The 19391-nt window shown below is 36.2% G+C and overlaps 2 protein-coding genes across 2 annotated transcripts in view; both read left to right on the top strand.

The window, feature by feature from the left end:
- The window catches only part of LOC117110324 (synaptojanin-1-like), a 28808-nt gene extending 16864 nt beyond the window's left edge, over positions 1-11944 (top strand). The window contains exons 12-22 of the mRNA XM_033252995.1: positions 44-209; positions 1293-1481; positions 2156-2258; positions 3272-3464; positions 4592-4750; positions 5135-5291; positions 5688-5772; positions 7160-7366; positions 7912-8159; positions 9190-9920; positions 10351-11944. Coding sequence (XP_033108886.1) covers positions 44-209; positions 1293-1481; positions 2156-2258; positions 3272-3464; positions 4592-4750; positions 5135-5291; positions 5688-5772; positions 7160-7366; positions 7912-8159; positions 9190-9920; positions 10351-11157 — 3045 coding nt within the window. The 3' untranslated portion in view covers positions 11158-11944. The remainder of the gene's footprint in view (positions 1-43; positions 210-1292; positions 1482-2155; positions 2259-3271; positions 3465-4591; positions 4751-5134; positions 5292-5687; positions 5773-7159; positions 7367-7911; positions 8160-9189; positions 9921-10350) is intronic.
- Positions 11945-18324: 6380 nt separating this feature from the next.
- The window catches only part of LOC117110331 (kinesin-like protein KIF27), a 52469-nt gene continuing 51402 nt past the window's right edge, over positions 18325-19391 (top strand). Inside the window, exon 1 of the mRNA XM_033253013.1 lies at positions 18325-18457. The gene's annotated coding sequence lies outside the window, so the exon portion shown is untranslated. The remainder of the gene's footprint in view (positions 18458-19391) is intronic.

Genomic DNA, 19391 nt, shown 5'->3' with positions numbered 1-19391 from the left:
GGAGTATGTATTATACTTTCTTATGATAATATTGTTGTTAAAGGCTGGCAAATTGAGAGATGGTGCACGCTCAGTGACCCGAACAATACAGAACAATTTCTTTGATGGCAGCAAACAAGAAGCAATAGATATTTTGTTGCTAGGTAACTCACTAGTTGGCAAATTAGCAGACAAAGCAGGCAATATTTTACCAAGAGAATATTTACATTGTAAGTATGTGTCTTTCAGTTTAGTATTTTATTTTATCTTATCGGGCAGTGAATGTAGTCAATTAAGGATTAAAATGTGCTTCTATGTCAATGACTTGTTGACACAGCCATTGAAATCAGCGACATTAACCAAAAGTTGTAGTGGTGCAACAAAATCAAAAACTTTGCAACACTATCTGTGAATGATAATAATTTGACCTGAATGATCTGAGGTCGCATTAGCTGTACAGTAGCATTTAACACTTGACGTAATATATTAACCTCGCCTCGTCTAACTAATCTAGGTTAGGCAAAAAGATTGGCTTACTGTAAGATAATCCAGAAAAGTGTTCAAACCTCACTAAGTTGTGTTATATCTGTCAGTCTAATAATAATAATAATTATTATTATAATTATTATTATTATTATTATTAATTATTATTATTATTATTATTATTATTATTATTATTATTATTATTATTATTATTCCAGTCATGGTATGTTAAGCTCTGTCCAGACTATCATATTCTCTTTGACAAAAAAGAACTATTACAGTATATGCCGATATATAGTCATGGTTTGCCTCTATATGGTCATGCCATGATGTTATCATGACCATATTTGGCATGTCACCTGTTTTTGTCAAAAAACATTATTGGTAGTGTTAACAGGGCTTAAATGTGTAGGTAAGCGTACTGATTCACACTATATCTGTTAAGCCAGGCACTAACTGCACCCGATGGTTGTTGTCCTACGCGGTTCTACAGAGGACGCAACACGATGACGGGCGCAATGGATCGTTTTTAATGACTATCCATCCAGACAACAATCAGCAGGCGGTGTTGTGTCATGTAGCGCTCACAGGAAGCAGAGTTGGTTTCTTCATGTGATGGTCATAAGACCGTCGTACAACACAGTCATTGCCCGGCTTTAAGTACCCGTTTGATGCCTGGATGGAAGGTAGTACTCTATATGAATGCAGTATATTGCCCAAGGGCGACCAAGTGGTCCACGTTGGATTAGAATCCTAGACCTTTTTGTTTGAAAGCCCAAAGCATAATAATGCTATGCCATGTGTCATCTTTTTCTTTGCACTTTTTCTAGCCTCTCCTTCTACTCTTCATGCAATGTGTGAACGTGAGCATCAATTCTCAAAGCCGACTCCCCTTCGCGTCAGTGTCGGCACTTGGAATGTTAATGGAGGAAGACATTTTCGAAGCGTGGCATACAAGCATCAATCAATGACGGACTGGCTGTTAGATAATCATATCATAATGCAAAAAAAATTTCCAGGTCAGTATGTGTCTTACACGTAGGTTTGAGAGAGATCCTTAGATGCCCTAGTCATAAAAATTCCATTGCCTAGACCAGATAACAAAACACTGCTCATGAATATGGAAAGTAAATAGGTTTAAGATGATATCCTTTCCCATTGATCAATTATATCACTGGCTTCAATGGTGAACTATAATGTTGACTTGTTCCTTGTCCATACTTTCTGAGACTGGCTTAATTTGGTGGATGTTGAACAGGGCTGAGGCCATATCTGGTCATGTTTAGTCCTTGCACTTTTTATTTACAGTTATTCTTGTATATACATTTTATATTGTTTTGTAATGTTGATGCAGATATATGACCTTAATGGCTTAAATATTCAATGAAATTAAAATTGTTGATGCTAATAATGGTTGCAAAACAACAAAGAATTCTACAAATTTGTCCTCCATTAAAAATGTGTGTATAATTTCTATGAATCTTTTATGGATGTTTGGAATTCATTTTGTTTGTTTGACCACAATAACAAAATAAATACAGAAAAATGGCCTGGGGATTAAGCAAATACATCACTATAACTCTTTCAGGTCTACTGGGGGATATATTATACCTTCATATATAAACATTTCAAATTGTCGATTGAATTTTCTTCACTGGTTTTGATTTCTATTGTACTATACTTTTGTTTATAGGGTCTGTAGATTCCAGTGTGGATTTCTCAGTTCCTGTAGATGTATATGCAATTGGGTTTGAAGAGATGGTAGATTTAAATGCAAGCAATATAATCAGTGCAAGGTAGGAATTCTATTTATTTCTATAAATAACTGAATGCATAAAATTTATTCATTAATATGAATTTCTATTAGAGCAAGCTTTCAGTGTTTTTTTAAGGGTTATATTTTAAGTAATATTTGGCAAATAAATATGTGTTGCCAGGCTCAACTAGCCCAAAAATATTGAGTGAATGTCTAAGGGTTTTTGTTTTATTTGTTTGTTTGTTTTGTTTTCCCCCTCCCCGTCTAAATTTATCAAAATTATAAATAAAAATGGATAAAAAAAGAAACTTATATTCAAATTTAAATCAAAAAATGTCATTTCTGGCCATCTAGAGGTGCCATAAGCATAAATTTTATTACACCAGCCTCAACCATGGTGGTCTAGACTCTCCATCTGCCAGTGTCTCTCCCTGGGCCCCTCTATTTCAAATTCCTGGATCTGCCACTGTTGTATCTGTCTTTGCCCTCTAGATTTGTCATCAGTAGACTTGATATATTGTGTTATTTTATAGTTATCTCTGTTAGAAATCTACAAATATACTGTATTTCCTAATTAAACACAATCATAAATATGTACAATACACACATCTTTCTGTTTAAGAGTACTATGTGGGAATCGATAGGTTTGAACTTCACCTTTCTGATTACTAGCTACAGTATGGAGTATTCCCCAGGGGGGCCACGTATGTTTTCTGTAGATGTTTGATTTGATGGTGAAGATAATAATGTTTTACTTGTTGGTATGATGCACTATATAAAATTATGAGTGGAGACAAAAAGTTTTCATGTATTTAGCATAATTAGCATATATATTATATATGAAATACAGCAAAAACCATTAACATTTTGCTAAACAGTAAATGCACACTTAGCTTTATAGAGTTATGAGCAATTAACTTAAATATGAAACCATGTTTGTAACACCATTTGCACAAGAAAACTTCCACATTGAAACAATGTAAACATTTCTCATGCTACATTTATAACTGTACTATACCAAACCTGAGAGCCCATGTATTGTTTTGTTCTCAGTGATGTTGCAGTGGATAAAGTAAAAACAGGACTAAAGGGTAAATCAGGAAACAAGGGGTCAGTCGCAATTCGCTTTCTCCTCTACAATACATCAATGTGTTTCGTGTGTGCCCACTTTGCAGCAGGTCAGTCACAGGTCAAAGATCGCAATGAAGATTATGCTGAAATTACTAAACGAATCATGTTTCCTATGGTAAGTTTTGAATCATCACTAATATATAGGGCTTTGTAATAAATAATATCTGATTGATTGTTTGATTGATTGATTGTTTGATTGATTGATTGATCGATTGATTGATCAATTGATTGATTAATTGATTAGAGCTAAGCTTGAGTCTTTGCCTTGAGTCTTAAGCAATACTTTCAAATATTGCTGACACCTTATTCTGACTTTGAACTAGAGTCAGAAATTTTTTCACTCTAAGATGTCGTTTTTAGGGTTTTCAGGAAATTTTCATGAAGGTATGTGTTTGGTTATTAGTGAATAGGTGCATGCAATAGGGTTGCTTTGAAATTTATTTATGTCTATTGTGGATATCACTTTTCACAATAGTTCAGTTTAAATGTGCAACAATTAATAGGGTCTATTAACAGCATATTAAATTTGAAAAAGAAGACACTCCTGTTTTTTAAAGCCAGACACTCATTCCGCACAATTGTTGTCTGTTGACGTGATTCTATGAAGAATCACATGCAATGACGATCCATTCTGAATGCCACCACCAATCAGTATTACGTTGTGTCTAGCACTCAAAGGAAGCGGAGTTGGATTCGTCATGCAACGGTCGAATGACGAAGTGAATGATCAGCTTAACAGAAAACAGAGATACAGTATAATCAAATAATCAAATTCCTTCCATACGTTTTAGTAACAATGTGTAGATCATTCTACGTGCAATGACGTACTGTATGTGTGAAGCTTTATAGGCAGAATCAAGGGAGGGAGCAGTCAACCTATGGCCCCTCTAAATTTAAAAAAATTATAAACAGAATGGAGAAAAAACGAAAATTATATTCAAATTTATGTCTGAGAGTGTCATTTCCAGTCATCTTGAGGTGCCATAATTTTAAATTACCTCAGCCCCAACCAGGGTGAGGCTTAGCTGGTTTAACCCCTCCATCTATGAAAGTCCCTCCCTGAGCCCCTTCTAAGTATTTTGAATTTCTCGATCTATCTCTGAGCTTGGCAGCTTATGAAATCCGATCAGTTAATATGTGCTTGGATTCTACACACATACTCTAATATGAGACTGACCTAAATATGTGTGCTGCCACATCAAATTTTGCCAGGTAAAAAGTCAATTTTTGTCTTTCCTTCAGGGTCGTACTTTGTCATCGCATGATTACGTATTCTGGTGTGGCGATTTCAATTACAGAATTGACATTGAAAATGAGGAAGTCAAAAGTCTTGTGTCAAGCGAGAACTGGGAAGCATTAAAGAGTTTTGACCAACTGTTGTTGAATTATGCTGAAGGCAAGGTAAACTTGGATGTTATGTAAATAGCACTGAAATATGAAATGCCAAAATTAAAACATCTGTCTCATGCTCCCACCTTGGTTAGCCACTGCTCCTGCATCTGTAGTAGTATTATGTTTGTCTTATAAAGTGCATAATAACAATTAAGGCCTCCATATGACTCACTTTAACACCTAAAACCTTCTTAGTTTCATCGGAAATTAATCTGCTGGAGAAATCACATTTGAACCTACCAAGTACCCACTTTACACTCTATAAGAGAGACATTATTCAATATAGTGTCCAAAGACAGAAACAAGTAACAATTTATCTGGCTGGCTACAAACCCAAAGCCTCAAATGTAAAGTATGTTGAAAAGGATTAATAGTATATTATTTTTTTAAAAGGTTTTCCAAGGCTTTGCAGAGGGCGATATACAATTTGCTCCCACGTACAAGTATGATCTATTTTCTGATGATTATGATACTAGTGAAAAGAACAGGACCCCTGCATGGACGGACCGTGTCTTGTGGAACCGAAGACGTCTTCCCTACCAAAAACATGGTATGTCAAAGCTCACATGGCGTTAATATCACTATTATTGTCAATATTTACCATTATTTTTCATTATTATTATTATTATTATTATTATTATTATTATTATTATTATTATTATTATTTTTATTAAATATTTATCATTATTATTATTATTCATCATCAATATTATTTATCTTTTTTGATTTTATAATCAAAAATTATTATTACTGTACTATTATTTTTGATATATCATTGATTATTCTTGTTAATAATGTCATTACTATTTTATTTTTGGGACAACAGGGGCTAGCCCTCACTTTCCCACTGGCCACACCACTGCATAGTTTATTAACAGTATTTGACTATGAATTTTTTAATGTTGAGGGACGCATTACTTTGAAGAATCTTATATCTTATCATTAGATGAGGACTCGAATGAGGAAGATCAATGGAATCCTGGAAGAATGTTACAGTATGGTCGTGCTGAGCTGAAGACCTCTGACCATCGGTAGGTAATCAGTGCATTTAGAAAAAACAGTATAGAGTACAACAGTCGTGTCGTCACACCACCAGGTGACGCTCTTAGTTGTCAACCAGACGTTGGACATAATCTTAATGGTTTAGAATAGGCTTTCTGGAATAGGCATTTTAAAACCTAATAATTTACCATTAAAATGTACTAAAACACAAAAGCTCGCATTATATTAGTCATTGAACACACATTTAATCATCAATTAAAATTTACAAAGAAAAATTAAGATACAACATCTTTAATAATTACGTTAGAAATTGAGATCAATGGTTTGTCTGTGGAGACAATGGGTCCGGTTGAACACAATTTGTGTCACTGATAGCAACGGAGTAGTATCACATGGTATCATGACGTAACACTGTAGTACTCTATAGAATAGCAAGATTTCCAACTGCAATAGACAATAGACTTTTAGGGAATAGGAGAACATTCAACTTCTTGGTAATAGAAGAAAATATACATACTGATTCGGCATGCACGCAATAAAACAAAAAGAAAGTACTACCATGAGGTAGGGGGCGCCCTATTATAATTTGAATAGAGATCGAAAATCAAACATGCTGTTCTGTAGATGCAACATGCATTTGATACAAATGTTTTATGTTCTTTTGAAGGCACCCTCTAGTTCATTGTAGTACTTTTCAAGATAAGATTCTGTTTCAAAGGAACCCCAGCAGTTAAACTATTCTGTACTCCTTGATTTAGATAAGTAACAATCCATAGTTGCAGATGCATGCGGTGGAATAATGAGACTGTTGGTGATTCACCATGCCTATGCCCTTGAGCAAGCCACTTTGAAATACATATCTCTCTTTACCCAAGCATTTGCTATTACAGTAAAATCCCTCCTTTGGGACACCCCTATTAGAGGACACCCCTATTAATTTTGGCTGCGAAAGTGAGAGAAGTATATCTTTTAACACTACGGTCAACCCTTATTCAGGGGGAACCCCTATTAAGGGGACACCTTTTTTGGTCCTGAAGGTGTCCCCTTAATAGGGGTTCTAGTGCATTTAAATATTTAACCCGTCTCATTACCTAAGCAGTTGGTATTATTTAAATATTTAACCTTGGAAAAAAATCCCTCTTGTGTTGGCCTAATGTACCAGGTAGTCATACTAAGGATTAATTCTGTATCCAATTACCAAGGAAAAAGTGCTTCATATTTTAAATAAATGGTGCTGTGTAGGTGCTACAAAAAAAAAAAAAAAAAATTAAAATTAAATCAATACTGAAGAAAAAGTGGAGGCAGTTGCTCAATTCTTTTGTCTCTAATGACATTGGTAACCCACAATTTGTATTCTTTTGAAAAGATTAATATAATGAGTATAAAGACATTCATCATCCCTCTCTATTTGCTCAGACCTGTCATAGCTTTGATTGAAATTGTTATCCAAGTTGTGAATGAAGATGACCGAGATGCAATTTACAAGGACATCCTGTGCCAACAAGGTCCAACTGATGGCACTATCATGATTCACCTTGGCATCGGTGGAGCAGAATTCAGTGATAATGTTGTGGATGAGATTTTGAGACTGTTGGCTCAAGTAGGGGAAGTGGTTCTTGTACGGTAAGTATTGCGATGTGTGCATTCCTATCTTGGGGGTTGAAAACTCTTATGGTTGCCATTCTGGTTCTGGTACGGGGACCATGCAAGAGCCTACAAGTGGTTTTGTTTCTTTTTCTATTCGTACATTTAGCCCCTTAAGCTGGGCAGACACTGCATTAAACGCCCATCCGATGACCATTCGTTTAGGAATCCATTTCCACTCTCTGTGAGTTTGTTAGTGCGGCGTCATCTGCTGATAGCTGGTGACAATTTGATCGAAATGTTGAAAATATTCAATTGAGTGTACATGTTGTGCTATGGTCTTTATTAAATCACATCAGCTGATACAGTGTACCCAGAGCGATACTCTATGGAGCTCCTGCAGTTTCTTTTTTAGTTAGTAAACAACGGTGGTTCAAAATTCTAAATCAAATAATCTCTTTCAACAAGAAAATTTTCAATTGTAAGTTATTTATGAATGCTAATGATTATGAAAAATATTTTTTGTTCTTCAAAAGACTTAACCTCTTTGTAACTCGACCTCATCATTTTGACACAAATTATAGGTTTGTTGAAGCAAGTATGGTGGTCACTTTTCGGGATGGAAGGAGTGCTCTTGCGGCATCTGGTTTGAACGGACATGAGGTGTTTGGACATGACCTTGTGATTGAATTGCAGCAAAATGATTGGCTGCAGCAGGTAGAAGAAGAGATATCATTGTGCACATCAAACACAGAGCGACTTTACGAGCCTGTCAGCAACAGCTTGTTGGGAGAAAGCTTTGATTACCCGTCTATGAGTTTTGAACTGGATGGTAAGCTTACCTTAAATGTTTGTTTTCATTTTCTAATTTATTTTATTTGAAAGTCCCAGTCACTCATGTTCATGTGATCATTAAATTAAAAATTTAATTTCATTTGTGTGCACTGGGTTTATTCGACTGGTTCATTTCAATTAGTACGAACTTTCGTTGAGTATTATTTTCATTCAACTGGTTTGTAAAATAGACTTCGTTGACAAGGAAAATTAGCGTAATCAGAATGTGTTAATCAGTGTTAAGTTATGCACGTGACCCAAAAAAAATATGGCCGATTGGTCAGTTTAGCAACAACATTTGCGTTAATATAATTTAGATTAAATTTCGGAAAATAAAAATTATATTATTTACCCACATTGAAGTAAAAAAATAATTGTAGGCTAACAGAATTCAAAAACTGGATGAAAACATTTTTTTACGAAAAACCCATACTGCCACATTCTGAAGCAGCCTTGATTACACTGTATCGCGGTAACTATGCAGCCATTTTGTTTTGTCGAGTATTTACCAGTTTTCTATTTGACTGGTCGTCTTCGATAAATAGGATTTTACCACTGCGCAGGTGGGCGTGGGCTAACGAAGAATGACCAGTTCAATACGGCCACTGTGCGAGTGACAGAAACAGAACATTAAACTTGAAGTCGGACACTCATTGCACTTGATGGCCATCAGCTGGCGTGGATCTATGGAAAAGGCAATTCAAAGACATGCACAATGCGTTTAACGACGATCGGTTCAGACTGCCACCGCTTACAGGAAGCGGAGTTGGATTCGTCAGCCGAAGGACGTATGACCGTCATATGATGCAGTGAATGTCCAGCTTTAAATTTCCTACACAGAACTTAAAATTGAAAGTTTAAATAATGAAGCACAATTTTAAAACCATAGTACCATACCTGACAATTGTTAGGTGTTGGATTTTTTTTTTAACTTAACTTGCAAATCGGTAATTAATGGATTACAGTATGTGCAATGGGGTAAATATTTCAAATAATAAACTACTGATCGGTTTTTTTCTTTTTTCCAGATGAAGATATTCAGTTTTTAGCAAGTGAAGAAAATGAAGGATTAACCCTTCAAGCTCCTTTGGTACCTGAACTTGTAAGCTCGAGGTCGTCCAGTCCATCTGTTGAAGACACAAGCAATGGAGAGTCTCAAAAACCCTCAAGACCATCTAGACCACCACCATTGTCAAAGACAAGACCTCCTAGACCAGGTGCACCACCTGAAAGACCAAAGGCACCACCAGAGAGACCAAAAGCACCACCTAAAAGACCACCAAGTAGGCCTTCACTACCAGTTAGACCACAGAGCACAACATTGGTATCTAATGTGCCAGTTAATGGCTCAGTGCCTCTTTCAAAACCAGCCACTGGCTTAGTTCCACCAGCAAGACCATCGGCTAGCCCAGTACCGCCAACAGTTGAACCAATAAAGCCTGCTAGACCAACAGGTGGGCCTTCAGCACCTGCAAGGCCGTCAAGTGGACCAATAGCACCACCAAGGCCAGCAGGAGTGCCTGCAGCACCGCCAAGGCCAGCAGCAGGACCAGTGCTTCCTGAAAGGCCAACAGTTAGTCCAGTTCCATCTGGAGTAATGACAAGTGTACCTACATCGCCCGAGCCTACTCTGATTCCACTTGAAGCAACCTCAGCAGTCAGCAAGAATGAAAATGGTCCATCAGTTGCACGGAGTCGACCAGGAAGTACATCTACAAAGTTGAAATTAAATTCTCTGCAAAGGAATGAATATAACAGAGTAAGTGTGATTTGTTGACATTTCACAACAAATTTGATGAATGCAACTTTGCAACTTTACCTTCTCCACAAGAAATAACAAATGCTAAAGTTATAAAGAATTTAAACTTTTAGGAATTTTATATTTATAGTACTCTTTATTTGGAGTTGAGTTGAATAACTTAGTGGTTAAGATGCTTGCCTTCTAAATCCCAGTCCTGGATTCAATTCCTGTCACAACTTTTTCTCATGACTAAAAATAACTCCACTCCGTAGGCCTCATAATAGGGGAGACTTGGTTTATAAAGCATCGTTCCATCCTGTAAGTAGTGAGAGTACTTGCTGTTGGATGTAGAAAATTGTTAATGACTTTCTCAACACAGGTATATTTCATGAAATATTTTTGTGTTATACAGTACTGGTAATGCTTTTTGATTTTTTGCCTTTCACAGCCACATTCTATCAGTACACCTTTTGAATTCAATCATGATATTCACGCCACATCTGAAGAGGAGGCTCTTGCACTCCTGCAAAACCTTGGAATGGATGTCAGCAAGGTAGAGGCAGGCAGTAGCATTCCTTCCTCTTCTGCATCATTACCAAGGAACCTAGGAAATTTGAATAAACAGCCTGCTGTCGATGGAGAAAAAATGTTGGTAGATAATAAGGAAACTGAGGCAACCAGACCAACGCCACAACCAGTTCCAAGAAGACCAAGTTCTCAGCCTATAAATAATGGATTGTCACAAGAGGTTTTAGAGAACACTGCAGAAGAACCACCACCTATACCTCCTACCAGGCCTAAGCGTGCCTCACAGAGGTCAAAACCTACTCCAACTTCAATTTTGGAGCCAGAGGTAGTTAGCCAAACTGCCCCAGGTGTGAAGCCTACAGAGGATGTGAAAGACACAAATAGGCCTAGTAGGCCTGCACCACCAGTCCCTCGTGCTAGGCCTAGTATGAATAAAAAGAACAGTGAGGATGCTGCACTTATTAAAAGCTTTGGCCCTCCTCCACCTGTCCCAGCAGCTAGGAGACAGGATTCGACTACAGATGAAAAACCAGATTTAATAGAACAAGAAACACCCCCACCCATTCCAACAGCGAGACCAAGGAAAAAGAAAATTGTGAAAACAGAAAGTGAGTCAAATGAAAAAAATGTAGATGGAATAGATGGGGGAAATGTACCTCCGCCACTTCCAACTCGACCAATTAATGTAACAGTAATTAATAAAGAAGAACAAGACACAATTTTATAGATAGGCCTAGGTAGATAGAACCAAATTACTATAGACATTTACCATAAAACAGAGTATCTTTGTGTAAGCCTGAATGTATCAATTCCAAATTTCCCACCTTGATCCTTCTCTGGAGGTGCTTTTAGGTCGACCTAATGCTTGTATTATGTAATTCTAAATGCTACCTAACTTGATGCAGGCATAGGATTAACAAATTTCTAAACCTAAATTTACAGTGTACAAAAGCACCTAGCATGGCAAATCCTTTCCTTTCTTCCACTTGTATATGCAAAACAGACTATAAAAATGTATTTATTGACCATCTTTATAGATGTGATACATTAAGTGTAGCTACTGATGGTATTTAAATACAAGTTTATATTAGGATATAGATATATACTTGAAGTGTATTTAGATGTGATTAAAAAAAAAACACTATTAAAACCATTGAAACTAGTGGTAAAATGGGTTAGAATATTAAAATAATTTGATAAGGAATGTACAGTATGGTGGTAAAAGCTTAGTTTCCATACTTTTTTCATCAATTCTTCTGTTGTTTGTATAATGCTTTTCTTCGCATATATAAAGTGTTGGCCCCACATTGCACCCCAAAATCAAAAGCAAGTGTATGCCCAAGCCCTAACAGACAAGAAAGTTCCCAAATGGAGAAGCAGTGAAAACCTTAAAAGTTAATATACTGTATTTATTTCAATAATCCCTGGATCGTTTATTGTTGAAGGGGTTTCAAGGGAGGCGTTTATTCGATGTTAGTGTTTATTTATTTATTTATTTATTTTTTTTTTAATTTGAAATGGATACATATTTACTCAAATAAATGCCCTAATAATTTTACTGTAAATGTTACAACAGATGATTACTGTCAAAATGTGTTTTTTGTGTGATCATAAAGACTTTTTGATCCTACCAGGTTAGAAAAAATGCAATTCTACTCTAATAGAACATTAATAGGTGTTGAGAATGACGTTCCATTGGTTTTGTTCAGTCATTTAAAGGGGAGTTTATTAAAGAAAAATAAACAAATGCCCTGTTGTGTTTATTCGAGGAGGTGTTTATTTGAATTGAGGCTCGTGGGCCGCTTTTTCAAAGTGGGGCGTTTTTTCGAATAAATACAGTAGTTTTAAACTGTATATGCTAGATGGACGTTACTGCACAAAGTTCAGATTTAATGAAGAAAACATTTCCTGAGCTTGTGTTTGATTCATTATAGGCTTAATCTTACAAGTTTATTAGTAAAAGATAAAGAGTGGTACTTGTCATGGATTTACTAAATTACTTAGTGGGCTTACACAGTGTTTTGAATAGTAGGGGGTTAGCAAAAGGATGACGATGATGTTGGTGGTGGTAATGATAATGATTGTGATGAAAACGATGATGATGAGGAGGAACAGAAGGAGAATGGGGAGGGTTGGGTTGAGAATGAAGGTGGTGATGATGATCATGAGAATGATGATGATCTGTTATTTCCTGTAATATCTACAGTTAAGTTCATGTGAAACAGATGCTGTTATAATGTTGTTTTTTTTTTAATATTGTACATTTAATAAATTTTATAAGTTGAACAGTTGCTTTTAAAAATGGTGATAGAATCTGGTGCTTTGACTTAAATAGTATTAGTATTGGTGTATTTAGTATTAAAAACTAAGTTCAATTTTAACTTGATTACTTTCCATACTCAACCCAAAATATCCCTATTACTGCATGTCCCCAAGCTAGAGGTCATCTATTTTAACTCTACCTTATACAATGTATATCCATTACTCAGAGGCGGATCCAGTTTTTTTCAAATAGGGTGTGGGGTACATCAGTTTCAGAATGGATAAGTGAGAGCACGCAACATGCAATTTTTAAAATTTATTAGCAAAACGGGGGTGGGGCACGTTCCCCCACCCGCCATTAATGGATCCGCTCCTGTTACTTGGGTTCCTCCATTCCTCCTTTAAGTACCTGTGATTATATGTGTTTAAATTTGGTATGTGTGTTTAAAACAAGGTTTTAAAAATGTCAAAGTTTAGTTGTTATGTAAATAGTTATATATGTCATAGGTACATTCCTGATTTTGTGCTTATATAATATTTTATAAATTTTATGCCATTTTTTATATGTGTTTATACCATGAGTGTTAATATATTTATGACTACCATTTATTTTTAGTATTTTCCAATAAGAAATATATACCGAACTTTAGTTTAGATTTCTTCATTAAATCTATAAATAACAAAACTATGTAAAGTAATATAATTTATAATAATTTGATTTTTTTGATTGGTATCAAAGTATCAAACAACGTATAGTACTGTTATATTAGAGTCATATTAATGTAATATTTGCTAGAGATGTATAATTATATTGTAATCTTTATGATTATTGTTAGTTAATAGTGTTCAGGTACTGTATTGAGCCTAGAACTATACTACAGGAAGAATTACATATGCTGTACTGTAGTACATTATTTACTTGTATGCATCATATTCTGTAGTGGGCCTGATGCTATTCCTGTGTGTATGTTTGTCATATGTGCAATCGACCTTTCCATATCAACATTGTATAGCTGTGTAAATCCACGACAAACAATATAAATTATTGTGAATACCTGTATTAATCATTGGAATATATACAGTATTTTTTTTTTTCATGAGGGATGGTGGTTTTAGAGTTCTTTAAAAATTTGGAGTAGTGGTATTGAAATTTAGCAATCTGGAATTGATAAGCATGTAGCCATGGATGTAGTACCAATTAATATTCCATTAAGTCCATTATTTGATTTATACTGCTGACTTCAATTCATTATTTTGCAATTTCCTTTCCCTTTCTCTTATTTTGTATTGGTTTAAACATCCCAACTCATGGGAGTCTCCCGGAAATAGGGATGGCCTCCCACACTCCAGCAAGTAAGCAAGAATCCCTCGGAAAATATCCAATCTCACAAATTCATAATATTTGCATGTTTTTACTATTTTATTATGACATGTCTGATGGAAGTCAGTGCTGATGGCCATCACCATTTGCAGCAAAATAAAATGAAATATGTTAAGAAAGAAAGCTCTTTTAACTAGATCTCTTGCAAGGGATTTCTTCTAACCTGACCCTGCCAACCATGACTAGTATTCGTAAGGAATTCGGCCCCAGGTTTATTTATTTTTTATTTATTTATTTATTACATTTTTTCTCCATAGTAGAGATGGTAGGATGGGGACCGCCAAATTCACAAGGTTCAAGGCCGCACATCACTGGGGTTATTGAAAACCAGTTTTCTATTTTTTTATTTTTTTTTTATTTTTGCATCTCTTACATTTGTCTTCCCTCCATTTATCTGATCCTGTTTCTTCTTAACATTTCTTGGTCTCTTTTTGTTATGTATTAGCAAAGAACTTAAATAGCAAAAAAATGAGCTGTTCCGCGTATTTGCATTAAAATTGATGGAACATCCGCCCTCCCGCGAATGGAATAAAATTTGAATATTTTACTTAAGTGGAGAAACTAAAGAAACAAACGAACCAGAGCGGCGCCTTTATTATTACTATATAGCGCCGCCGCGCGGATGGGGTAAAATTGCTCTCCGTAGACTCGCAATGCATTTGGAACGGATGTTCCACTTTATTGGGAAGCTGCTCTATCTTCTGCTATTTATTATCTTTGTTATTAGTTAAACTTTCGTATTGTATGCATTATAATTGACCAGTGATTACTGAACAAAGGTCAAAGTACTGTAAAGTAACTGGCACTACTTGAGTAAATCCATGGTCAGAGCGTGCAAAGTGATTAGCACAAATTTTTGCCAGTAATAGTGTTTAGTATAGCAGCAATAATGTTCTATTCTTTTTCTCTATCGATTAAGTGTTAAGAGAGGGACAATGGGCCTATATAGCATGTGAAGTTATGAATAAATATTCAAAGTACTGTATTCAGTGTAAACGACATATCTTTATTTTGGTCTTGTCTGTATCATCCGCAACAATGTTGTTCTACCTTATAGAGAAAAAAAAAATACTAAGACAATGAACACCCATCAGATTCGAACACACAAACGTTTGATTGGAAACCGAATTCTTATTCAAACCGTAAGGCATGTCGGTTAGGAAGTGTGTGGACACGATATGAAGAAGTAGAGCGTCGAAAAAGCCTCGGGTAGCACTTGTTTATGTATTCGAAATAGAAGGGGTCCAGAAATTTAATTTTACAGATGGAGGATCCAGACTATCTCACTGCCATACTTGGGGCTGAGGCACGAAATGTTATATTTTGTGGCCAGAAATGGCAGATTTAATTTGGAAACAATAGGCCTAGAAAGATTATAATAACAAACCTGTCGGACCCGGCAATCGTTAACTATATAGTAACCCTTCACTGGGCATAGGGCACAGTGGGAAAAATTCGGCCCGGCATTGATTTTGCGCCCGACACCGACCGTCTCTAAAAAGTAGTATTTAAACTGAGAATAAAGTGGTGTAAAAGCAGTGATTGAAGGGTTTTGGAAGCACACTGGAAAAATTTTGGGTGCGGCCCTCGGTGCTAAGTATATACTTACAATCATTCACACTTTATTCCACCATGGTCATACCAAAATTTAATGAAACAAACCTCACGGACCCGACGATCCTTAGTAAGCATACTCTTTTATTTATTTTTATTTCATCTCATCTCACTCAACAACTTACACGCCATTACAGGATGAATAAACATTTTAAAAGTACATTAGTTAAAAATCACAATATATCGGATAGCATCAGTCAGTTAAGGGGGTACAGGGTGGCAGGGCCCCAGACTTTGTCCTGGATCCCCGCTGCCTGCCAGAGGTGGCTAATGAGGTTCATTGACATTTCTACATGTCGATAGTTGATTTATACATTATTAATTGAGATCAAACGGGTTGAGGTACGTAAGATAGCCATATAACCATATATTGTAATATTTTTCTGACCGGGGGCCCTTTGCCGCGGCCCCCTGTCCCCTAGCATTTGTAACTGTCTCTTATACACATCTAGATGTGTATAAGAGACAGCTACTGATATCAGTTAACAGTAGTACACTTTAAAATCTCTCTATCTCTGAAATATTTTCGAAATTGAAGATAAAAAAGAAAAGATACCGTAATGAAACAATGTTTAAAAACATTGTTCTGTATATATCGAATGAGGTTGACCTGCGTATGTTTTTTTTGTGTGTGTGTGTTATATGCATGCGTGTTATTTTACGTATTTGACTATACTACTACTACTACTACTACTACTACTACTACTACTACTACTACTACTACTACTACTACTACTGCTATTACTACTGCTACTACTACTGCTACTACTACTGCTACTACTACTACTATTTTTCGACGTTTATTTCCGAGTATCATCATCACCACCACCATCATCGCAACACCATGACAGATTAACATACAATTTAAAGGAAAGCAGAGGGCAAAGTTTTAAATCACATCATTTTTTTCCCCTTTATTATTTTTTATTGGTAAGATTATTTTATAAGGTTATATATATATATATATATAGAATCCCCTTTTGTTTTGGGGGAATATGTTGACCCCACCCCCTAGATTTCATTCCGGGTCTGCATGATTCATATTCCCATTTATCTTATAAGTGCCCCCCACCCCACTTTGAAAAACGTTCCGCCGGCCCTGGATAGTGCATAGTTGGCATCGTCGGCTGTTACAAGCCACGTTACCGTGAGTAGGATTAGCCGAGGGTAATTTGGAGGAAGTGAGGAGAGATTTAAGATTGCGGGGTTGTGGGGGGGGGGGGAAAGGTTAGGAGGGGTTGACGTTGAGAGAATAGGAGGATGAAGGTAGAGATCAATATTAGGGTCTTTCTAAAGAGTTTTGTAGTCGTGCTTAATTGAATTACCAAGAGATTTAATGAATGGGATGTGATTGACAGGTCTATGGATGTAAGACAAAAGGTCTGAGCGGGATTTAGCAGATGCTTTCGAAATAGCAGATATTATTAATTTGAGAGGATAATGACAATTCAAGAAAAGAGCTGTGAGGCGAGAGAGCTGTTGTTGATAGTCTGTCGGGTCCGAACAGATTCGCTGAGACACCAGGGGTGGCGCCAGCGGGGGTGGCCATGCCCCCCCCCCCCTTTTCGGGGAGAAAAAGCACAATTCGTCGGGGAGAAAAACAATTATAAGTATTTTCTACATAAGTCTATTAGTAGATTCTAAATCGATTAAATAAGCTTGAAACCCCTAAATTGTCAACATTTTCAGGGGCTTCGCCGCCTGGACCACTTTCGTAACCTTTAAATGGAAGCCCGACTCCCCTCCCCCGAGAAAATGTTGATTCCTAGAAATGAATTTTCCCGACTTCTGATATAGCCGTTCCATGATCTGTTTTTCATGTATATGATCACTTACTTCATGGAGGAAAGATATTAATATATTTCCTCCATACTTACTTCTTCAAGACCATTCCATCCCCGATACACTTTCTGTAAAACTGCCACACCCTAACGAATCACCCGATCGAATTTCCATACCGTTAAATTATGCAAACACTTAAATATTTAAATTAGCATGTCTACGTGGAAATAAACACTCATTTTCGTTAACAAAACGTTCGTTAAACGGCAAGTTTCAAATCAAATTTAAATTTTATTCGAGAATATCATCTTTTCCGGTTAAGTTGCGACTGACATGTGTCATGAAATGAAAACAACATGGTTACAACAATGTTGTAAATCCATTGACAATGGAGGAATTATGAATTCAGAAATCTTATTACCAAGTGCTACAGGAAATATTACAATGGGTGACAGCTCAGTTTATTACAAAGTGCGGCAGGGATTTTTTTTTTTTTGTATTGTAAAGTGCGACTGCTCACTTGCTAAAAAGCTCCGATCCCTGGTTTGAGTATTAAATTTTCTTGAATATTGTGGTTTGCTTTGGGGGTAGATGGTCACACCTTGAATGTGTTGGTGTGAGTATTACCTGAATGGTGTGACTTCCTATTGAATCATTTGGAATATGTTTGAATGATTTGAATTTGGTGCGATTGAATTGTTATTGAATGGGTTGTGTTTGGTATTTTTGGCGGATTCGGCTTTCCATACAAATTCATCATAATAGAAGAAGAATGAGAGAATAGGAGAATAATGAATAATGATAACAAATTTGTCTATTGCTCCCGCAAGCGGGCAGTAGAACCAAATAGAAAATGGAAACTATAGAGAGCGTAGGTCAGAAATGCTTTCGTTTGTAAACAAAAAACCTGGCTACCACTGGAAAATTCCGGGAAGCATCTAACAAGAATCAAATTTATGTAAAGTAGAGTGGTTAAATATTATTCAATGTAAGTTTTCCGTTGCATATGTTTATGATGTTTAAGAAGTGATTCATCAGTATTTGTTGTGTATTGTAGATAATTTGGATAATTTAATCTTTGTCCAAAATGCCTAGGCCCTAGGCAGGCCTAGCCTAGGCCTAGGCCCCTACTACTACAATGACTACATTTAAATTGGCCTAGTCTAGCTAGCTAGGCCTAGCCTACTTCTTACTCATCTCTCTAGACCTAACTAGGCCTCAAGAGCCGGCGTATATCAATGTAATGACGGCATACAGTATAGTATGCCAGACCTGCCAACCCCTGGGCCATGAAAATCTGGAGATTTTTTTTTTTAATCTTAAAAATAACTGGAGATTTACCCAAAAATCTGGAGGTTTCCAGAATTAACCAAAATATGATACAATTTACTAAAAAAGACATGTCAAGACAAATCATAGTGGTATAAAATCAATGATACAAAATTACTGCAAAACAACTTATTAATTCCTGCTTGTCTATCGCGGGGAATACATTGAATAATATGTAACGATCTAATAAATCATTTATACATAAAATAATAGGAGTATTTTGCGGAGGGAACCTGTGAAATCAGGTGTACATTCGATCGGAAGAACTGGAAATTTGTTTAGATATCGGGTGACACCCGACAGGATCGGGTGAGTTGGCAGGTCTGGTATGCGAAGGCTAGGCCTACAGTAGGATAGGCCCAAGGCCTACTACCTCCTAAGCCAGCCTACTCCTACTTCCCTAGTCTAAGTAATAGACTAAGTTACCTTGGATATGATTGATGGTTCTACTCTCTGACTCTGTAAAAGAAAAACTTACTAATTAGGCGTAGGGCCTAGAAGATATTAAAGCCCCATTCCCGGCAAGATTTCAGTTGTTAAAAAAAATCTGATTTTTATATATTTTATAAAGATTTAAAAATGTAATACGAAAA

Source organism: Anneissia japonica, unplaced genomic scaffold, assembly GCF_011630105.1.
Source record: "Anneissia japonica isolate Jap-2015-1 unplaced genomic scaffold, ASM1163010v1 scaffold5350_len443212_cov192, whole genome shotgun sequence".
In the NCBI taxonomy this organism is placed as follows: Eukaryota; Metazoa; Echinodermata; class Crinoidea; order Comatulida; family Comatulidae; genus Anneissia; species Anneissia japonica.
This window is presented reverse-complemented; position numbering and strand designations above follow the sequence as displayed.